The 20,357-nt window shown below is 60.0% G+C and overlaps 3 protein-coding genes, 1 long non-coding RNA gene and 1 pseudogene across 6 annotated transcripts in view; 3 read left to right on the top strand and 2 right to left on the bottom strand.

Moving 5' to 3' along the window:
- The window catches only part of LOC139673813 (zinc finger protein 850-like), a 408,695-nt gene that overhangs the window by 163,789 nt on the left and 224,549 nt on the right, over nt 1-20,357 (bottom strand). The gene's annotated exons all lie outside the window — the stretch shown is intronic.
- LOC139673822 (zinc finger protein 135-like) overlaps nt 1-20,357 on the top strand; it is a 302,962-nt pseudogene that overhangs the window by 131,058 nt on the left and 151,547 nt on the right.
- On the top strand, nt 787-3,054 carry LOC139673919 (uncharacterized). Its single transcript, XR_011698237.1, has 3 exons — nt 787-1,053; nt 1,516-1,569; nt 2,930-3,054. It is a non-coding gene; the product is annotated as an uncharacterized lncRNA (long non-coding RNA).
- Nucleotides 10,349-15,324, bottom strand: LOC139673852 (class I histocompatibility antigen, F10 alpha chain-like). 3 transcript variants are annotated; one of them, XM_071559741.1, is made up of 8 exons: nt 15,213-15,324; nt 12,939-13,202; nt 11,823-12,098; nt 11,441-11,713; nt 11,218-11,325; nt 11,081-11,119; nt 10,922-10,954; nt 10,349-10,652 (listed from the first exon to the last, which is right to left on the bottom strand). In XM_071559741.1, exons 1-7 carry the CDS (start codon nt 15,286-15,288, stop codon nt 10,941-10,943), a joined length of 1,050 nt encoding a protein of 349 aa, XP_071415842.1. In that variant the 5' UTR covers nt 15,289-15,324; the 3' UTR covers nt 10,349-10,652; nt 10,922-10,940. The 3 variants fall into 3 exon arrangements, with proteins under 3 accessions (XP_071415842.1, XP_071415841.1, XP_071415843.1); XM_071559740.1 differs by having other exon boundaries at nt 10,349-10,589; XM_071559742.1 differs by having other exon boundaries at nt 10,349-10,586.
- LOC139674154 (C-type lectin domain family 2 member F-like) lies at nt 16,896-19,584 on the top strand. Its single transcript, XM_071560302.1, is given in 7 exon segments — nt 16,896-17,175; nt 18,127-18,177; nt 18,525-18,617; nt 18,711-18,806; nt 18,809-18,903; nt 18,992-19,095; nt 19,431-19,584. Coding segments are annotated over 7 exon segments (873 nt in total).

The raw sequence follows: 20,357 nt of genomic DNA, 5'->3' as shown, positions 1-20,357 counted from the left end.
CCAGCCGGGTCGGAATAGCAGCGATTCCCTGCGCTCCCGGAGCCCGGGCACATCGCCAGGGTGGGAATGCTCAAGGGGCGGCTCCGGGCACATCGCCAGGGTGGGAATGCTCAAGGGGCGGCTCCGGGCACATCGCCAGGGTGGGAATGCTCACGGGGCGGCTCCGGGCACATCGCCAGGGCTGGGAATGCTCAAGGGGCTGCTCCGGGCATATCGCCAGGGTGGGAATGCTCCAGCGGCGGCTCCGGGCACATCGCCAGGGCTGTTTCCCGCAAACCGCGGGGGTTTCGGAGAGGGAGGCGGGTTCTGTACAAAGTGCGGGCGGGGGGCGGGCACTCGGCTCGGCTCGGCTCGGACGCGGCCCCAGCGCAGGTGGGACCCGAAGGGCTCGTCGCCCGTGCCCCGCCGTGTCCCCTCCCCAGGCCCGCGGAGGGAGCGGCTGCCCGAGGGCTCCTCCTTCCCTCTCGCTCGGAGCTGGGGCCGCAGCAGCGCTGGCCCGTCCCGGTTCCGCTCGGCCCGACAGGTTTGGCCGCCCCGTCCCCGGGAGTGTCCCCGGCCGGTGGGACCGGGCTTGGAGCCCCCTGGGCTGGTGGGAGGTGTCCCCGCGCGGGGCACGGGTGGGGCGGGGTGGGCTTTATGGTCCCTCCCAACCCAAGCCCTGCTGGGACTGAAACACAGACGCGATCTGGGATGGACCCGAGATGGGGATGTGGGATGGACTGGGATGGGGGTGTGGGTGGACCGGGGTGGGGTGTGGGATGGACCGGGATGGGGGTGTGGGCCAGATTGGGGCTGTGGGGGCTGGGCTGGACTAGGATGAAGCAAACTGGGATTTGAGTTTAGTTTTCTCTTCCCATGATTGCTGTGCCATATCCAGAGAGAATTTGTGAGGGGGAAGGAGGATGTGGTACTAGAGGAGAAATAATAGGCAGATTTCTCCTCCCCGTCCTGCTCCATCTCCCCTGGGCCTCCCCCTCCAGCCCAGCCCAGCCTGTGGGTCCCACCTTGGGGTCCCAGTGACCCCCCAGGTGTCTCCTTGCAGGGACACCTCAGGTAAGGGCTGAATTACTCTTTTATTTTCTGATAAAAAGTGGACATTCCTGTCGACTGTTTGGATTCCCTCTCTTTTGGTCACTGGAGAAAAGCCCCTTTGAATAATTCCCACATGCACTTGTGGACTCATTTCCCTTCCCTGGGCAGCAAAACAAAAGGCCACAACTATATTGGGCTGTAATAGTTTTGAAATGCTCTTTGGGGCACAGAAGTCCTGTATTTGCTCCAAACTCAGAGTCTTTGGGAGTATTTTCCATGACAAGTTTCTCTGCTGTTCCCCACTAGATGTTTTCTCCTCCTCTTTCTCCCCCACTTGGTGTTCACCCCCAAATGCCCTAAAGTGCAGCCTGGGGCAGCAGGAATTTGGGGCTGAGAACAGTAAAAATCACTGCATCAATTCAACCTTATTCAAAATCAAGTGTTGGAGTGGGAAGAATGACCCTTTGGGTTCCTACTTTGCAGGCACAGGTAGATGGTTCTTACCTGGAGAATATTTACCTGTGGAGGAACTGCTGGGTAAGGACTGGTAATAATTGGAATTTGTTGATATCAGGGTTTATACATAGTTTTAATTAATGTGGAAACTCTTTGCAGCTCCCAGTGACCCACCAGCAGCATCCACATTCTGTGTCAGTGGATTCTTGTCCTCTTTCTCTGTTTATGTTCTTATAAATATTCTACAAACTGTAATCGTGGGGTCAGTTTTGGTTTGCTGAACCTGTTAATTTTTAACTTTGTCTTGGGGATAGTGCATGGCCAGGGAAAGCAGGAAATGAGTTTAGGAAAAGCAATGAAGAAGGTGGGAAAATGTGCTGATGTGGGAGGTCACAGCAATAACAGGGCTGAGCACAGGCTGGGACAGGAAACAGTGAACAAAAAACAGCCTTGAGGAAAGAAACAGGCTTAGAAAAATGCCTGTGGGGGGAGAGTTTGGGGGATTATCAGCTTTTTGTGGTTTTATATTTCGGCCATGAGAGCATCATGGGACAGCCCCAGGATGGAGCAGGAGCTGTGCAGGCCCTGAGAGCTCAGGGTGTTGTCTGAGATCAGCTCATGGCAGGAGGAGCTGAGGGTGCCCCTGTCCCCTCTGTGCCCCCCCCCAGGGGTGGCAGGAGGAGCTGAGGGTGCCCCTGTCCCCTCTGTGCCCCCCCAGGGGTGGCAGGAGGATCTGAGGCTGCCCCTGTCCCCTCTGTGCCCCCCAGGGGTGGCAGGAGGATCTGAGGGTGCCCCTGTCCCCTCTGTGCCCCCCAGGGGTGGCAGAAGCCCCTCAGGAGGCAGGTCCAGAGGGACCATCCCCTGTCCTGGGGGCTCCATGAGCTGCCCTGCACAGGATGGGGAGACAGGGGGTGGGCTCAGGTGGGGCTGAAGCACCTTGTGGGGTGACCTGGGGGGCCTGGACTGAAAACACCTCACAGCTGTGCAAGTCCTTGAGACAAAATCTTTCTAGGGCACACAGAGATGGCAGAGCCAAGGGTGAGCTGGGAAAACAAAGCGAGTCCTGGTTCTCTGAAGGCTGAAATCACCCAAACCCGGCAAAGGGAAAATTGTGCTTGACTTTCCTGGGAGGAAAGAGTCCCAAATCAGGCATTTCCCACTCCCCAATTCCCACCCTGAGCAGGAACTGGCTTAGTTTGCACAGGTGAGACTCAGCTGCTGCGATGGAGCCACTGCAGGGGAGGGCAGAGGAAGGGACCAGTAAGAACCAGTTCTTGTTTTGGAGTTCTGGTTTAGGGTTTTGAGGGCAGCTAAAATTGGCTCAGAGAGCTGTGAGGGGGAATGATAGAGAATGTGAAGGTTGTTTGCCAGCTGTGGGGAAGGATTAAGAAGGTTAAAGAAGGGTTAAGAAGGTTTAAATTGTTTACAGGCTGTGGGTCAGGCTGTGGGTCCGAGAAGGAGCTGCGGGAGGGACCGGGGAGAGCTCCGGGACGGGACCGCGGGAAATGCGAGGAGTGACGGTGGAAATAACCAATAGACCCTCAGGACGGAAGAGTGACAGGCACAGCAGCCAATGGGCGTTCGGCGTTTTCCTCCAGCCCCGCCCCGCTGGGCCCGCCCATCGTTTCCCGGGCGGAACTTCCCCGCCCGCCCCGATCGGCAGAAGAGCCCGGGCAGGGCCGGGCCGGGTTAGATGGGGCCGGGCAGGGCCAGACAGGGCCGGGTAAGGCAGGATCGGTCAGTCCCGCCGCGGTGCCCCGGGCGCTCCCCCCGCCGCAGCCCCCGCTCCGCCGCTGCCGGGCCGGGCCTGGCGCTGGGTCGGGCCCCGCGGGCTCCGCTGCTGCTGTCGAGGGCCGAGGGAGCCGCGAGCGGGGCCGGGCTCGGCGCTCCGAGGGGATGGGCAGGGAGGGGCTGCGGGGGGCACAGGGGAGGCCGGGGGGGTCCCTGGGAGCCCGCAGGGAGCAGCGAGTGCCCTGCGGAGCCGCCGAGATGCTGCCCGGGCTCTGCCAGCAGATGGATCCGGGCCGGCTGAGGAGGGAGCTGCGGGACAGCTCGGGGGGCGCGGGGGCCCTGCCTGGGGGCGGCACCCACGAAAGCCGCTCTCCCTCCCTCTGCCGGCGGGCAGGGCAGGGAAAATCCAACGGAGGGCTCGGCACTTGGCGTGGGGAGCGGGAGAGATCCCTCCCCGAGCACCAGCGCGGGCAAATCAGACTCCCAGTGGGCGTGGGAATTAAATTGGTACTGCCGGAATGAGAGCAGGAGAAGGAGAACTAAACCCGACCAAACCCTTCCCCCCACCCCTCCCTCCTTCCCAGTTCTCCTCCTCCCCCCTCAGCGGGGCAGGGAGCTGGGAATGGGGGTCCCAGCCAGTTGTTGGTGCTGCTGCTCAGGGAGAGGGGTTGGAGTCCTTGCCCTGCTCCCCTGTGGGTTTGGGATTATCCTCTTTTATCCTCTTTCTTGATGCTGAAACAAACTGCGGAAATGTCCTGATTTTTATTTCCCATTTTTTCCCCCCAGCTTTTGGATACATAAGGAAAAAACCCATTCTACCTCTATAAACAGGAACTGCTGGAGGGTTCCAGGGCTGGCCCAAAATTGGGCTTAACACCCAAAAACATGAAGGAAAAGGAGAGAACAAGGTTGGGAATTGGTGGTTGTTTCATGAAATGGTCCAAGTGTCTCAAATCTGAGGAAAATGTGAGTTTGGGGGGTGGAAAATGAGCTGGGGATGGAGCCCCTGTGGCTTTTTCCATCATGTGATTGGGTTTGGTTTCCTTATTAAACTGTCCCAGCTGAGCCCGTGGGGATTGGCATTTCCCCCTTGGATTGTGTCCCCCAGCCCAGGGTGGAGCAGAGTGTGTGAGCAGCTGGGAGGGATCAGCTGCCCCCGGGGTTAAACCAGGCCAGGGTGGGGGGTGGGGGGTGCTGAGCACGGGGCTGGGACCCTCCCAGCTGCTCCTGCCCCGGGGACACCCTCAGCACCAGCCCGGCTGTGCTCCTGCCCAGGGCACCCTGGGCAAGGCAGAGCCCGGGGGGATGAACGTGCCCCGGGGTCCCAGCGCTGCTCCGGAGCAGGAGGCAGTGCCAGCCCCTCCCGGGGCCAGCCAGGCCTGGAGCCACAGCCTGGCAGCTGGGCAAGGCCAGCCCGCAGGGAGGAAGGGCTGGGGAAGGCGCTGCCACCCCTGGGGGGCACAGAGGGGACAGGGGCACCCTCAGCTCCTCCTGCCACCACCTCAGCTCGGACAACACCCCGAGCTCCCGGGGCCTGCACAGCTCCTGCTCCAGCCCAGGGCTTTGCCAGGATGCTCCTGTGCTCCAAAAATAAAGCACAGAGAGCTGATAATGCCCCCAGGCACTCACAGCTCTCCTCAGCAAAGGAAAACTGGTCCCATAGGAGTTATCCTTGTAATATTTGTAAGAAAAAATAAAATTCAAAAAAACAGAACAAGGATCAACTGACACAGAGTAGAAATACCTGTGGCTGCTGCTGTCCAGTCAGTGGACACTGCAAAGGGTTTCTGTACTTATTAAAACTCTATAAACCCCCCACATCAATGCCCAGCAGGTGTTCTTACAATCACCACAGTGAATAAAATTATTCTCAGCCCCTGCACCTGATACTTCCCCCACAGGTAAAGATTTTCCTGGTGAGGACCCCCTGCCTGTGTTTGCAAAGGGAAGACCCAAAAGGATATTTTTCCCTGTCCAAATGCTGGAATTTTCAATAAGGTTTCACTGATGCAGCATTTTGTTCCTGTCCCCCATCCCCAAATCCCTCCTGCTCCAGGCTGCAGCTTGGGGCATTTTGGAGGGAAAACCGAGGGGGGGGAAGGGGGGGAAAGAGGTGATGGAAGCACAGAAATGTCTCTCCCTCAGAGATTTCCCCTCCTTTCCTCTCTCCCAGATTCATTGACTCCCACCCACCCCCAGGCCTGTTTTGGATCAAAGCTCCAGGAGATTCCTCTGGGTGGGGGCACAGCAGCTCCCAAACCCCTCCCAAGGGCCCCTCCAGCCCTTCCCCCACCGGCCCCCAGTGGGTCAGGGGGATAGAACCCACCAGCCTTCCCCACCCAGAACCATTTCCCAGCCCTTGGCAGGGCCTCTGCTCCAGGGAAAGGCTCCTTCTCTCTCCCAGCACAAGAGGGCAAAGAAAAGCAGCCCCAGCTGTGGGTGCTGAGCAGCAGCTGCAGCTCCAAAGCTGTTCCTGGGCTGGGAAGCAGGAGGGGGATGCAGATGTTTCCTGTGCCCTCTGCCCAGTGCAGAGGGAGGGGCAGGAGGGGCAGAGCTGGGGAGGGCAGAGGTGGTGCTGGGGCCGGGGGTCTGTCCCTGCAGCAGGGTGGGGACACCCCTGGCTGTGCTCAGGGGGGCTTTGCTCACCTGGGGCTGCATCCGGGGCTCTCAGGGACCCCTAATCCTGACCCCCCAAAGGTGCTGCTGCAGCAGCCCTGGAAGCAGCCTTGGGACACACCCCACGGGGGTGGGGGGTGGGAAGAAACCCCTGGGAAGGGACGTGGGAGGGTGTCAGGGGATTTTGCTCCCTCTTCCTCAGGTGCTTGAGGCCACCAGAGAGCAGAGCCAGGAAAGGGCCTCGTTTGTTTGTGCAGGTGATTGTTGGACAGGGATGGCAGCGCTGGTTCCCACATTCCCTTACTCAGCTCCCACATCCCCCCTGAGCGTCTGTCCCAGCCCCATTTTCTCCAGGCTCCGTGTGACCCTGAGCTCTCCCTGGGCTGTCACACCCTGTCCCTGCCTTGAGGGGACCCCGGGGGGGTGGGTGACCTGGCAGGGGACACAGGATCCTGCACAGCTCCCTGAGATGCCGTTCAGGCTGGGACAAGTGGGCTGTCCCCTCTGTGCCACCCACCAGGACACTGCAGAGGGGGATGCTGAGCCCCGTCAGGGACATCAGGGATCGGGTGGAAAGGGGCAGCGTCCCCCCAAATAGCCCCTGGGGGCAACTCCTCTGCCAGCACAAGGGACAGTGCCAGGGTGGCCATCAGGGCCCCGAGGGGACAGTGGGGGGGGCTGCGGTGAAGACCCCCCATGTTCTGGAATGCCAGATCCTGTTCAAGGAAGGGGCATGGAAAAAGAGGGTACTCAAGAGCACCCGTCATCCCCACACCCCAGAGCCCAAGGCAGGGTGTCCTGGGGTAAAGCTCCCTGGTGACACCCGCCACGTCCCTGCACATCCCTCTGCACAGGAGCAGAAGGAGCTCAGTGTCCCCCAAAACCCCTCTCCTCTCCCCTTTGGGGGTCCCAGCGTGGGACCCCCAATCAGAGCCTCGAGAAAAGCCCCCCCAGCCCTTCCTCCCTCAGTCCGGGCCTCAGTTTGCCCACCCTCAGCAGACCTTGGGGACCCGAGGGGTGGCATCACCCCACCCCCATCAGCACCCCCTCCAGTTCCTCTCCCCCACCAATCTGGGGGGCCCAGCAGACACGACCCCCCAGTCCCTGCACTCCGGGGGCACGGGGGGCTCCCCGCAGCCCCCGCCTGCCCCGTCGGGCTCAGACCCTGCAGCCGTCCTGGTCCTGCATGTGGCGGCACAGCCGGGGGGGCACAGGGTGGGGACACAGACCCGAGCTGGGGACACGGGGCTGGGACACGGGGGAGGGCATAGGGAGCCAAAGCCCCGCTGACCCCGCGCTGGCCCGGCCTGGGGGGAACTGGCAGCGGGGCCCGAGCTCCCTGCCCAGCCACAGCCCCACAGTGCGGGGGGACTCGCCCTGACGGCCCGGGGAGGGCACCGAGGGGCCGGTCTGGGGTTTGTGTGCACAGGGAGGAAAACCGGGGCAGGGACAAGGAGCTGCAGCACGAGAGACTGAGAGGGAAAAACCTCCTCGCTCCCCAAGAATGGGGAAAATGAAAGAGCAAGATGTTGATACTGATCTCTAAGAAAGTCAAAAATATGTCAATAAAAGAGGAATAAAATATCAAGAATTAATGAATGAAATGCCAGATCTATTTAGAAATAGACACAAATACCGTGTTGTGGGGCTCATACCCGGCTGGGGAGCAGCGATTCAGCAGAAGCCCTGGGGCCTCTTTTCTCCCGCCCCCTAATTAGGAGCAATTTATTTGGCTGATTAACCACTGGTTCATTGGTCCCTGACCCGCTTTATTCCACTGCCAGGCACAAGCCAGCACAGGCTCCACAGGCTGCAGGGATGCTGCGTCCTGCCCAGACTTATGGCACTGGTTTTATTCGCCCCAAAATGGGAAAACAGCCCCAAATCCCTTTGGGTGAGCGGAGGAGGGAACACATTTGTGGCAGAAAACTCCAAAAACGTGTTTTTCCCAGCTTAGGAAGAACAAACCAAAGAGAACCTCGGTGAGATCCCCCAGCAGCTCCCATGCCGTCCCCACTCGAAGCCTTCCCTGGGGCGCTCGGCGATGGCTGGGCAGACTGGGAGTACTGGGAAGGGCCCGGCTCGGCTCCGGCTCCGGCAGCGGCACCGCCGGGTCGTGCTGGGGAGGGGCGGGCGGGGAATCCCGGCGGGAACGAGGAGAAGGAGAAGGAGAAGGGCCCTGGGGGAGCCGCCCCGCCGGGTCCCCGCCGGGCCGTGGCACTGAATGAGCCGCCCCGCGGGACGGGCGGAAGGGGATGGAATGAAATACCGAGCAGAGGGAAATACAACCAAAGAGCCGCCCCGGGGGGTCTGCGCCGCCCGCGCCTGGAAGAGCTGCCCGAGGGACCGGCGGGGTGGGGATGGAGGAAACTACAGAAAAGAAAAGAAAATAAGTGAAACAAAACGCTTCACCGAGGGGTCCCCGGTCACCCCCCGTGTCTGAAGAGCCGCCCCGCGGGACGAGCGAAGTGCGAATACAAAGCACATAATGAAGGAAATGGAACAGAGATCGGCACTGAGGGGGCCCGGCCGGCACTGACGAGCCGCCCCGCGGGACGGGCCCTGTCGGGAGTCACCGGAGATGGGGGCGAGGTCTGAAGAGAATAAAATACAGAGGATAAAACAAAGTAAAACCCAAGAGCCGCACCGGGGGAGTCTCCGCCACCCGATAACTGAAAGAACTGCACGGCGAGACGGGCGAGGAGGAGCGGCGGTGAAATAGTCGCCCTGGGTGGGGTGCGGGAATAAAATGGAATGGAATAAAATATAGAAAGTAGAATAAAATACACTAAAAGAGTTGCCCCGAGTCACCGAAAGAGCTGCCCCGAGGGACCCGCTGTCGGGTGGTGTCAAAGGGCTGCACCGAGGGGAGGGCGAGGGATGACTGGAATTAAGCACAGAGAATAAAATCAATAGAATCAAAAGCCGCGCTCGGGGGGTCCCCGCCGCCCCGGATCTAAAAGAGCTGCCCCGAGGGAGCAGGGACTGTGAGGGGCTGGGGACCGGCACGGAGGGGTCCCGGCCGTCCCGTGTCACTGAAGGAGCTGCACAGCGGGACAGGCGAGCTGTGAATACAATCGATTAGAGACAATAAAATAAATGGACTAAAAACCTGCGCCGAGCGGTCTCCGCTCCGTATCTAAAAAGAGCTGCCCCGAGGGAGCGGCGGGGATGGCACCGTGGAGGTCGGACGGTGTTCGGTGTCCCCGAAAAAGCCGCATCACTGGGCGGGGACAGAAGGGCGGCACCGAGGGACGGGAAGTGTGAACGAAATACAAAACATTGAATAAAATACAAGTAAAGAACCGCACTGGGGAGTCTCTGCCGCCCCGTGTCACAGAATGACCTGCACGGCAGGTCCTACGAGGTGTAAAGAGAATAAAATATAGCCAAAAAATATACGGAATAAAACATTTGCGACAAGGAGTTTGTGCCACCCGGTACCTCAAAGAGCTGCCCCGAGCGATCAGCAGGGCGGCCCCGGGGGTGTGAGGGGACGATGAGCGGCACCGAGGGGTCCCCGCCGGCCCGTGACACCTTTTTATTCTCTTCTGCTAGTTGGTATTGCAATAAATGCTGTTTGTGGTATTTTATGACTGTGATTATCTTAATTCTGGACATAGATCCAAAATGAACTGATACAAACTCCTGTCTGTTGAAACTCTTCCCAAAGAGGGATAAAGTCCACTTTGGGAATTTTCTAGAGCGGCACTAATAAGCTGTACTAGTGAGGGATAGAATGAGCTCTTAGAGCTGCAAGGGCAACAGCTCCAGGTGGGAACACGCAGCTGTTCCAGGTGGGAACAGGCAGCTGCTCTGGGCTGCAGGAGCTGGGGGAGCTCCCATAGCAGGTTCACAGCCAGTGAGGGGCAGAGCCGGGAGCGGCATCACCTTTTACTCTTCCCATTCCCGAGAAGTTCCCGTGGGACCGTCCCCTGCTCTGCTCGCCCCTGCCCTGTCCATGATTGGCCCCAGCCCAGTCCCGTTATTGGTGTCTGTGCCCTCATGGTGGTTTGGGGGATTACAGGAGACCCCAAACTAAAACCTGGGACACCTCCACCTCTGGGGTCCCCATCCCTGTTCCCATTCCCATTCCTGGTGTTTTCGTCCCAGTCCCATTGTCTCCTGGTGTTTCCATTCCTGTCCCCATTCCAATTCCTGTCATTCCCATTCCCATTCCTGCTGTTCACAACCCACTGACAATGGCCCCGTTCCCATTTCTGGTGTCCCAATCCCTGTCCCCATTCCCATTTCTAGGGTTCCTATCCCAATTCTCGTGCCCCACTCCCAGTTCCTGGTGTCTCCAACCTGCTCCCAGTCTCCCCATCCCTGTCCCCATTGTGTCCCTGTTCCCATTCCCGGTGTTCCCATCCCATTCCTGGTGTCCCCACTCCCAGTGCCTGGTGTCCCCAAACTGCTGTGTCCCCATTCCTGTCCCGAGTGTCTCCATATCCCTATTCCCATTCTTCATGTCCCCATTGCCATTCCTGGTTCCCAAAAAGGAACTGCCGGATGCCAGAGGAGGGGATAAGAATTTATTGCCAAAACAGGAGATTTAATTGAAGAATTGGGAATAACTGTGGTTCTTGGCTTTCAGACATGAAAAAGCAGGAAGTTGATCCATTGGGAAGAGGCCCGGGGTGCCAGGGTGGGTGAGAGATGCAGGATGAGCTCTGCCACCAGCTCCCGGCCTTCCTCAGGAAGAGGGAAGGGGATGGATCCAGCTCCATGGATTGCTCAGGTGGTGATTCCTGCTGCGATGAGAGTGGGGGACAGAGTCACCATGTCCCTGTCCCCATCCCATGGGATCGATCCAGCTGTGGAGCCCACAGAGAGCAGGAGCTCCGCTGAAATCCATCATCATCTTGCTCCACCCATCCCACCCAAGCCCACTGTGGAATCCCACCTCTATCCCCCTTCATCCAGCCAGCCTGATCCTGCTCCATAATCCAGCCCTGATCCCACTCCAGAATTCCTTCTGATCTCACTCTGGAATCCTGCCCTGATTTGGAATCCCATCCCAATCCTGCTCCATCCACTATGCTCTGATTCCCCTCTGGAATCCCACCTGGATCCCACTCCATACCTGCAGGGGAGCCGCCGGTTCACACATCTGCTACTGTGGAAAACAGAAGATCCATGAGATTCTGGCCTGGATCACATACCTGGATCCATCCTGGGATCCATCACTGGATCCACATGGAGAGGATCTGGATTTGTATCCAGACACACTGCTGGTACTCACTCATAGGCGTTGTGTTGTATCCATTCCTCTCCCTCTTCCCTATGGAAATAAAGCAGGATCAGCACCTGTGGCACAGGATCCCTGGAATGCTGTCAGGTGGATCTGTGCCCCTTCCCAACCCCCATCCCGTGAGTTACCGGATTGGAACTTCCAGACGCCGAATCCCATGAGGCTGATGATGATGATGGCAGCGATGACGGACAGGGCGACCACCACTGGGGTGGAATTCCAGTTGGATTCTGGCTCTGGGAAGGGTGGAAGTGTGAGGAGAGAGAGACAAACCCCCATCTCACTTCTCCACATTCCCAAATTCCCAGTTCCCAAATTCCCAGTTCCCACATTCCACATTCCTAGCCTCACCCCAGGCAAAGATCCCGGGCTCCGGCATCCCGGCGTGCTCCACCCGGCACCGGTACTGCTCCCACTCCCCCAGCAGCGCCTCGATCCTGGCCCGGCTGTGGAAGGTGCCGTCGCTGTTGGGAACGATCCCGCCCCACTCCATCTCCTGATCCCAGATTTCATCCCCTTTCATCCAGCTGATCCCGATGATCCCGGGGTAGAATCCGTACGCGTGGCAGGACAACGTCAGGATCCCGTGTTCCTCTTTGCCGGAGACATGGACATCGGGGGGCTCTGGAATGGGATAATGGTGACATCCAACCATGGAATTCCCATGCAAATTACCACATTTCCAAGTCCTCCATTCTCAAATTCCACATTTTGATGGGAATTCCATCCCCACCTTTGCGCTCCAGCGCCTCCTGCCCGTATCTGATGAATATCTGGAGCCATTCTGGACAGGTGAGCCCCAGGTATTTTGTCCACTCCTCCACCTCGATCCGTTCGTGTTCCCCTTTCCTCTTGGTGACCTGGGCAGCGACGTCGGCCGCCACGAAGTTCTTGGATCCCAGCTCGGAGGCGAGGAAATCCCGCCCGTCGTAGCCATACCGGTCCGATCCCTGGACAGTCCCATCGGACAGGAGGTCACAGCCAGAAACCCACTGCAGTGTGTGGAGACCTGGGGGGCAAACAGACCCACAGAGACCCATGGAATTGTGTCCCAGACCCAGAGAGCCCCATCCAGAGTGTGATGGAGACCCACAGAGCCTCATCCCAGCCCCTTGGATACCCATGGATTTCCACCTAGCCCCACAGATCACCCCCAGCCCCGCAAATGCCCCACAAGTCCCAACCCAGTCCCACAGATCCCATTCCAGACTCACAGATGCCCCCTAGACCCACAAATCCCAGCCCAGCCCCACAGATTGCTCCTAGCCCCAGAGATCCCAGCCCAGCCCCACAGATTCCCCCCATCCCCTCAGGTTCCCCCAGGCCCACAGATTCATCCCAGCTTCACAGGTTCCATCCCAGCCCCACAGATACACATCCCAGCCCCAGAGATGCACCCCAGCCCTACAGATCTCCCCTAGCCCCAAAGATTCCCTCTCCAGCCCAGAGATCTCCCATAGCTCCATGGATTGCAACCCAACCCCACAGATACATCCCAGCCCCACAGATGCACCTCAGCCCCATAGATCCCATCTCAGACCCACAGATCCTCCCCAGCCCCAAAGATCCCCCTCCAGCCCACAGATCTCTCATAGCACAACAGATCCCATTCCAGCCCCAAAAATGTCCATCAGCCCCACAAATCTCATCCCAGTCCCACAGATCCTCATGAGACCCATAGATCCCCCCCAGGCCCACAGATCCCATCCCAGCCCCACAGATCCCATCCCAGACCCAAAGATCCTCCTCCAGCCCAGAGATCTCTTCTAGCACTATGGATCACATCTCAGCCCCACAGATCCCAGCCCAGCCCCATGGAACTCTCCAATTCCCAGCTGTCCCCACTTACCCCTGCTATGGTTGTACCGGACCCGCAGTGTCTCCAGGCTGTCGGCAGCCCAGTGCTGGTGCACCTCAGCGATCTTGGTCTCTCCATCCCAAAATCCCGGCTCGGGTCCCTTCTCCATCCACGGCGTCTGTGGCTCCATCCGGCCCCGCTCGCTGTCATAGCGCATAAAGGGGATCCCATCCAGGAATCCCACGGCCAGGAATTGGGGGACCCCCGGGCTGGGCTCTGACACCGTCATGTGCTGGTACCACAGGGAGTGGAGAACTGGGGGGACACAGAGATTTGGGGGAACTGGGGGGTCAAGGGTGAAGGAAAGGGAGAGCTGACAGAGCCAGGAAGGACTTTGGGGATCCCAGGGAAGTTGGTGCAGGGAGAGTTGGTGCCGGGGTAGGGGGTGCAAGGGGGTCCCACTGCACAGGACTGGGGGCTCAGGGGAGTCCCAGACTCAAGGAAAACGAGGGTACAGGGATTGGGAGAGGTGGAACAGGGAGTCCAAGAGGTTCCTGTGTCCAGGAAAGGGGGATCCAGGGGCCCTAAGGGTCAGGGAAAGGGGGTCACAGGGTGGGGAGACCTGGAATGGCTGAGAAAGGGAGTGCAGAGGGTATTGGTGCAGGATAAGGGGCTGTAGGGGGGTCCCAGTGTATGGGAATGGAAGTTCAGGGGAGTCTTGCTGGTACACAGGGGGGTGTAGGAGGGTGCCTCTGCCCAGGAAAGGGGGTACAGGGGGGTCAAAGTGCTCAGTAAGGATGTGCAGGGGGTCCCAGTCCCCAAAAAAAAAGGGTTATGGGGGTCTGGGTGCTGAATGAGACATGCAGGGGAGTCCCCATGCCCAGGAATGGGGGTTCAGGGGGTCCCAGAGTCAAGGAAAAGGGGGGATGGGAGAGGTGGGATGGCTGGAAAAGGGGGCAGGGGGTGATACTGGTGCAGGATAAGGGGGGGGGTCAGATCGATCCTGGTGCTGAACAAGATGGGATCCAAGGGGATCCAAGGATAAAGGAATGGTGGGTGCAGGGACTGGGAGAGGTGGAATGGGAAGTCCAGGGGTCTCTGTTCCCAGGAAAATGGGGGTCCAGGCGTCCCCAGTGTCGAGAAAACAGAGGTCACAAGAAAGGAAGACACCGCATGGCTGGGAATGGGGGTCCTGGAGGTGTTTGGTGTAGAGGAAAGGAGGGACTTCGGGCTGGGAAAGGCTGGAGTGCGGGTCAGGGGGTCTTAGGATCAAGGAAAAGGAGGGTCTGGAAGAGGTGGGATGGCCAGGAAAGGGGGTGCAGGGGGGTACTGCTACAGGATAACCGGGTATAGGGGGGTCCTGGTGCCAGATGAGGGGGCTGCAGAGAGTCCTCATGCCCAGGAATGGGGGTGAAGGGGGGTCCCAATGCCCAGAAATTGTGGCCAAGGGGGTTCCAGTGCCTGGGACCCCCTGCAGGAAGAGCAGAGAGTGAAGAACTGGGAGGACTCTGAGATTGGCAGGTTTGGGAGGTCCAAGGGTCAAGAAAGTGGAATTGGGAGAGCCAAGAGAGTCAGGAAGGGTCCAGGGTTCAAGTAAAAGGCGGGGATGGGACTGGGAAAGGAGAGACAGAGGGCGCAGGGGGTCCCTGTGCCCAGGAAAGGGCAGTCCAGGGGTCCCCAGTGTTGAGGAAAGTGGGATCTGAGGGCTGAGAAGTGCAGGAATAGGGATTCAGGGGGTCCCAGGGTCAAAGAAAAGGGAGGATCAGGGGGCTGGGAGAGGCAGGATGGCTGGAAAAGGAATTGCAGGGGTGTATTTGTTCAGAGTAAAGGGGTTCTGGGGGGTCCTGGAGCCGGGGATAGGGTGCAGGGGGGTCCCCGTCTTTGGAAATGGGGGTTCAGGTGGTCCCAGTGAGGAATAAGGTGGTTCAGGGTGTCCCAATGCCCAGGAATGGGGATCCAAGGGGTCCCACTGCCAGTTAAGTGGGTGCAGGGTGGTCCCAGTGCCCAGGAATGGGGGCTCAAGGGGTTTCCCGTGGGCAGAAATGGGGTATCAGGGCGCCTCCCTTCTGGGAATAGGGTTTGGGGGAGGTTCCCTTCGCGGGAAAGAAAGTTCAAGAGGGTCCCCCTGTCCAGGAATTGCGGTTCAGGAGGTTTCCCGTGCCCAGGAATGGACGTTCAAGGGTCCCAGTGCGGATAAGGGGGTCTAGAGGGGTCCTGGGGCTGCGGGGGAGGGGGGGTCCCAGTGCCCGGGAATGGGGGTTTTGGGGGGTCCCAGTGCCCGGGAATGGCAGTTCAGGAGCTCCCCCCTCCGAGGGTCCCACTTACCCTCCGTCGCCCCCCCCGGATCCCCCAGGAGCCCCAGCAGCCCCAGGAGCGCCCCCAGACACAGCGCTGGGGCCATCGCGCTGCTCCGCTGCGGCCCCGCCGGGCTCTGACCCGGACCAGGCCCCGCCCACAGAGCCGCCTCCGGCCGCACGATTGGCTTCGCTGTTTCCCGATCGCCAATGGCAGCACGATCTGCCTGTGACGTCATCGGTATCTGGGCAGATCCCGGTGGCGCAGGTTGTGAGACGGGAAAGGCGAAAGTGTCCGAGGGAGCGCGGGGGAGGCGGGGACTGGGAAATTCCCGGGAATTCACCTGGATCCCCTTAGGGACCCCTCCTGGGACCCCTCTGGATCCCCCCGGGACACCCTGGGACCCTCCACGGCCACGAATTGCGGGACCCCCGGGCCGGGCTGGGCTGAACTCCCGCGCCCTGCGGTGAAACTCGGCCTTAAACCCGCTGGTTCGGGGCGGGATCGGGAAAGGGCGGCGGTGCCGGGAAGGGACCGGGACGGAGCGGGACAGGCTGGGATGGACTGGGGTGGACTGGGATACACTGGGGCACCGGGCTACACCGGGACCAGAATGGGGTGACAGAGATCGTACTGGGAACAACTGGGACCACATTGAGGGTGGCTGGGGTCATACTGGCATCATACTGGGAGTGACTGGGAGCATCTGAGGGCAGGTGAGACCATGCTGAGGGCACCTGAGATCATGGTGGAGGGGACTGGGATCATACGGGAGTGAGTGGGGCGACACTGGAGGTGACTGGGAGGCACTGAGCCCATGCTGGGAGTGCCCTGGGCCCCACTGGGTGGAACTGGGTGGCTCTGGCCCAGCTGGGGCTCAGGGTTGTTCTCCCCCAGGTCCCCTCGGGCCTGGCCGGGGCCGCAGTTGTGAGCCAGGGCTGAGCCAGGACCTCCCGGGTCCCACTGACACTCCCGGCCCTGCAGAGCTCAGGGACAGGGAATGGCCAGGGATAGGGAATGGCCAAGGATAGGGAATAGCCAGGGATAGGGAATGGCCAGGAAAAGGGAATGCCTAGAGACAAGGGATGGCCAGGGACAGGGAATGGCCCCGGGGACATGGAGCAGCCGAGGGCCATGGCATGGCTGGTTCCTGCCCTGGATGTCACCGCCGGGAACGTTCGTTCCCCCCGTGGGCAGCGAGGGGCGCCGGAGTGTCCCTGTGCCCCCCTGCCCTCAGTCCCTGCCGGCACCGCTCCGGGCCGGGTCGCTGTCACGGAGCGGCCGCTGCCCCGGGACAGGCTTGGCTGCAGAGTTTGGGGTTAAACCCGCCCCGCTGGGCCGGGGGGGCTGCCCTGGACACCAGGGCTCTGCTCCTGGGGCTCTGCAGGGGCTCCCGCGGGGGCTCGGCCTCCTTGGGGCATCCCCTGCTCCGGCCTGGGCTCCTCCCGGGCTGCGGGGGGGTCTCTGCCCCATCCCGGGCTCCTCCGCAGGGCACAGTCGCTCCAGCTCAGGGGCACACGGAGCTCCAGCCGGGTCGGAATCGCAGCGATTCCCTGCGCTCCCGGAGCCCGGGCACATCGCCAGGGTGGGAATGCTCCAGGGGCGGCTCCGGGCACATCGCCAGGGCTGGGAATGCTCAAGGGGCGGCTCCGGGCACATCGCCAGGGCTGGGAATGCTCCAGGGGCGGCTCCGGGCACATCGGCAGGGTGGGAATGCTCAAGGGGCGGCTCCGGGCACATCGCCGGGGCTGGAAATTCTCCAGCGGCGGCTCCGGGCACATCGGCAGGGCTGTTTCCCGCAAACCGCGGGGGTTTCGGAGGGGGAGGCGGGTTCTGTACAAAGTGCGGGCGGGGGGCGGGCACTCGGCTCGGCCCGGCCCGGCCGCGGCCCCGGCGCAGGTGGGACCCGTGTCCCCTCCCCAGGGCCCGCGGAGGGAGCGGCTGCCCGAGGGCTCCTCCTTCCCCCTCGCTCGGAGCCGGGGCCGCAGCAGCAGTGGGAAAATGTGCTGATGTGGGAGGTCACGGCAGTAACGGGGCTGAGCACAGGCTGGGACAGGAAACACTGAACAAAAAACAGCCTTGAGGAAAGAAACAGGCTTAGAAAAATGCCTGTGGGGGGAGAGTTTGGGGATTATCAGCTTTTTGTAGTTTTATATTTCAGCCATGAGAGCATCATTGGACAGCCCCGGGATGGAGCAGGAGCTGTGCATGCCCTGAGAGCTCGAGGTGTTGTCTGAGATCAGCTGATGACAGGAGGAGCTGAGGGTGCCCCTGTCCCCTCTGTGCCCCCCCGGGGTGGCAGGAGGATCTGAGGGTGCCCCTGTCCCCTCTGTGCCCCCCAGGGGTGGCAGAAGCCCCTCAGGAGGCAGGTCCAGAGGGACCATCCCCTGTCCTGGGGGCTCCACGACCTGCCTTGCACAGGGTGGGGAGACGGGGTGGGCTCAGGTGGGACTGAAGCACCTTGTGGGGTGACCTGGGGGTCTGGGCTGAAAACACCTCAGAGCTGTGCGAGTCCTTGAGACAAAACCTTTCCAGGGCACACAGAGATGGCAGAGCCAAGGGTGACCTGGGAAAACAAAGCGAGTCCTGGTTCTCTGAAGGCTGAAATCACCCAAACCCGGCAAAGGGAAAATTGTGCTTGACTTTCCTGGCAGGAAAGACCTGGGATGGCTGGGAATGGGGGTCCTGGAGGTGTTTGGTGTAGATGAAAGGAGGGACTTCGTGCTGGGAAAAGCTGGAGTGCAGGTCAGGGGGTCTTAGGATCAAGGAAAAGGAGGGTCTGGAAGAGGTGGGATGGTCAGGAAAGGGGGTGCAGGGGGGTACTGCTACAGGATAACTGGGTATAGGAAAGTGCAGGAACGGGCAGGAAAGTGCCCCAAATCAGGCATTTCCCACTCCCCAATTCCCACCCTGAGCAGGAACTGGCTTGGTTTGCACAGGTGAGACTCAGCTGCTGTGATAGAGCCAGTGCAGGGGAGGGCAGAGGAAGGGACCAGTAAGAACCAGTTCTTGTTTTGGGGTTGTGGTTTAGGGTTTTGAGGGCAGCTAAAATTAGCTCAGAGAGCTGTGAGGGGAAACGATTGAGAATGTTAAAGTTGTTTGCCAGCTGTGGGGAAGGATTAAGAAGGTTTAAATTGTTTACAGGCTGTGGGTCAGGAGGATGGTGCCCATCCCATGGTGGAGAGGGGCACAAAGGGAATGCAGCCCCAAAAATGGAATGGGTCCCCCTCAAACTGAGCCTGGAGCCCCCCATGTGCTTTGGGATGTATTGGGAAGGTGCACACAGGGGGCTGGGGATGGTGTGGGTGCTCCTTGTGTCTTTTCCACAAAGTTTGTCCCCAGATTTCAGCCTCAGGTGCATCAGGGACAAAAAGGTGCCCATCAGGGTCACCCTGCTCGTTGTGGGGCTGCTCCTCACCCTCATTGCCCAGCTGGGTGAGTGCTGAGGGTGGAGGAGCCACCCTGAGCATCCTCCTGGCAAACCCCCTGGAGTAATCCACCTGGTGGGTGCACTGTCCTTGATTCCAGCTAAGAAATGCCCATCCTGCCCCAGTCCTGCCCTGCCTGGCTGCCTGGAGAGTGGGATTGGCCTCGAGGGCAAGTTCTTTTATTTCATGGAGCAGGAATGGGATGGAACAGGAATGAGGCCTCCTGCCTCTCCCACCCAGCCCACCTGACCACCATCAATACCTGGGAGGAGCTGGGGAGAGGAATCCCCAGTGTGGGATGGTTTTGGGGGAGCAGGTTTGGGAATTCCCTGTGGGGAGTGGGGTGGAGGTGCCTGTGATCCTTGTTTTGCCCACCTCCAGAATTTCCTCTTGTGCTACAGGTGGTCTGTGCACCACTGGATTGGTCTCCAGAGTGAAGGTTCCAGACCTTGGGAATGGTTCAATGGGTCCCTCTTCAATGCCCTGTACATTCCATCTTCTCCTGGAGAGCAAAATGTTGAGCTGGGCTGGGGTTGAGTGCAGGAAGGCACAGGTAGATCCAGATCTAAGGAGGTGGGAACTGCTTTTCCTGGTTGTGCCAAAGCCCTGGGACACAGCCCATGGATTTGTGGGATGCAGGGGCTGGTGGGGGTTGAGGCCATGCCGGGATGAAGCCCATGGAAATATCCCCTCCTTTGAGGGGTCGAGGCAGTTTGGGCTCTGCCTGGGGGAGGTTTGCTGGGGAGGGTGGTCCCTGCTCCTGCAGCACTCTCTGGGAATGGGAATCCTTCCCTGAGCTCTGGCTGTGCTCTGGATGCAGGTTTGGCATCCAGAGTGATGGCCAATGTGCCTACACCAAATCCCATGGGATCAGCAGCAACTGGTGCTCCCAGAGGAAATTCTCCATCTGCAGCCACTCCCAGAGGAGCCCCAGTGGGGTTTGGAAGGATCCAGAAACCCAGAATTCCACCTGAAACTTCCCTCTTGACAAAGATCCACCACCAGCTGCCCTTATTCCCACACAACCATGAGTGTCCCTCTGGTTTATATTTAAATTTTAATTTGGAGCACTGGAAACTCCTCCTGGCGACAACACAGGGAGTCCCCGGGTATTTTCAGGCACCATCAGGGTGGAGAGAGGGACCTGCAGCTGCTCAGCCCCCAAACCCACATCAATCAGCCCCTGCTGGCAGCTCTGCCCCCCTGCCCCTCAGGGATTGCCACTGCCCAGGAGCTGCTCCCTGCTGGAAATTCAGGGGGAATCTGCTCCAGTCCCTGCCTGGAGCTGGGCTCTCATGGATTTGGGGAATTTTACCATGGACTCAAGGGGGGTTTATCCCTTTTGGATGCCTCACCTTGTCCCTGCAGCAGCCACAGCACGATGCCCACCAGGACCAGTGTCCCAACCCCTCCAGGTCCCAGCAGAGCCCAGAACCAGTGAGGACCTGCAATGGGACCATACTGGGAGCGAGGGAGGAAGCAGCTCTTCTTCCTCTGTGCTCCCTGCTCTGCTTTTACTACTGTGCCTCAGCTGCAGGTCCCCCACATCCCTCTGCTCAGTGAGGAAACCTCACAAGGCTCTCTGGGAGCCCAGAAATCCCACAAGGTGCCTCTTTGTTCACTTGTCCCAGCAAAGCTGCAGAGCCTCAGAGCTCAGTCCCTCCCTCTCCTGCCCTGAGCTGCACCCAGAGGTGTCCTGGGGATGGGGAGACCCCCAAGCCAAGCCCTGGGGATGTTTGGAGTGATC

The sequence above is a fragment of the Pithys albifrons genome, chromosome 7, assembly GCF_047495875.1.
Source record: "Pithys albifrons albifrons isolate INPA30051 chromosome 7, PitAlb_v1, whole genome shotgun sequence".
Lineage (NCBI taxonomy): Eukaryota > Metazoa > Chordata > Aves > Passeriformes > Thamnophilidae > Pithys > Pithys albifrons.
Note: the sequence above shows the minus strand (reverse complement) of the source record. Positions and strands in the feature narration are given on the sequence as shown.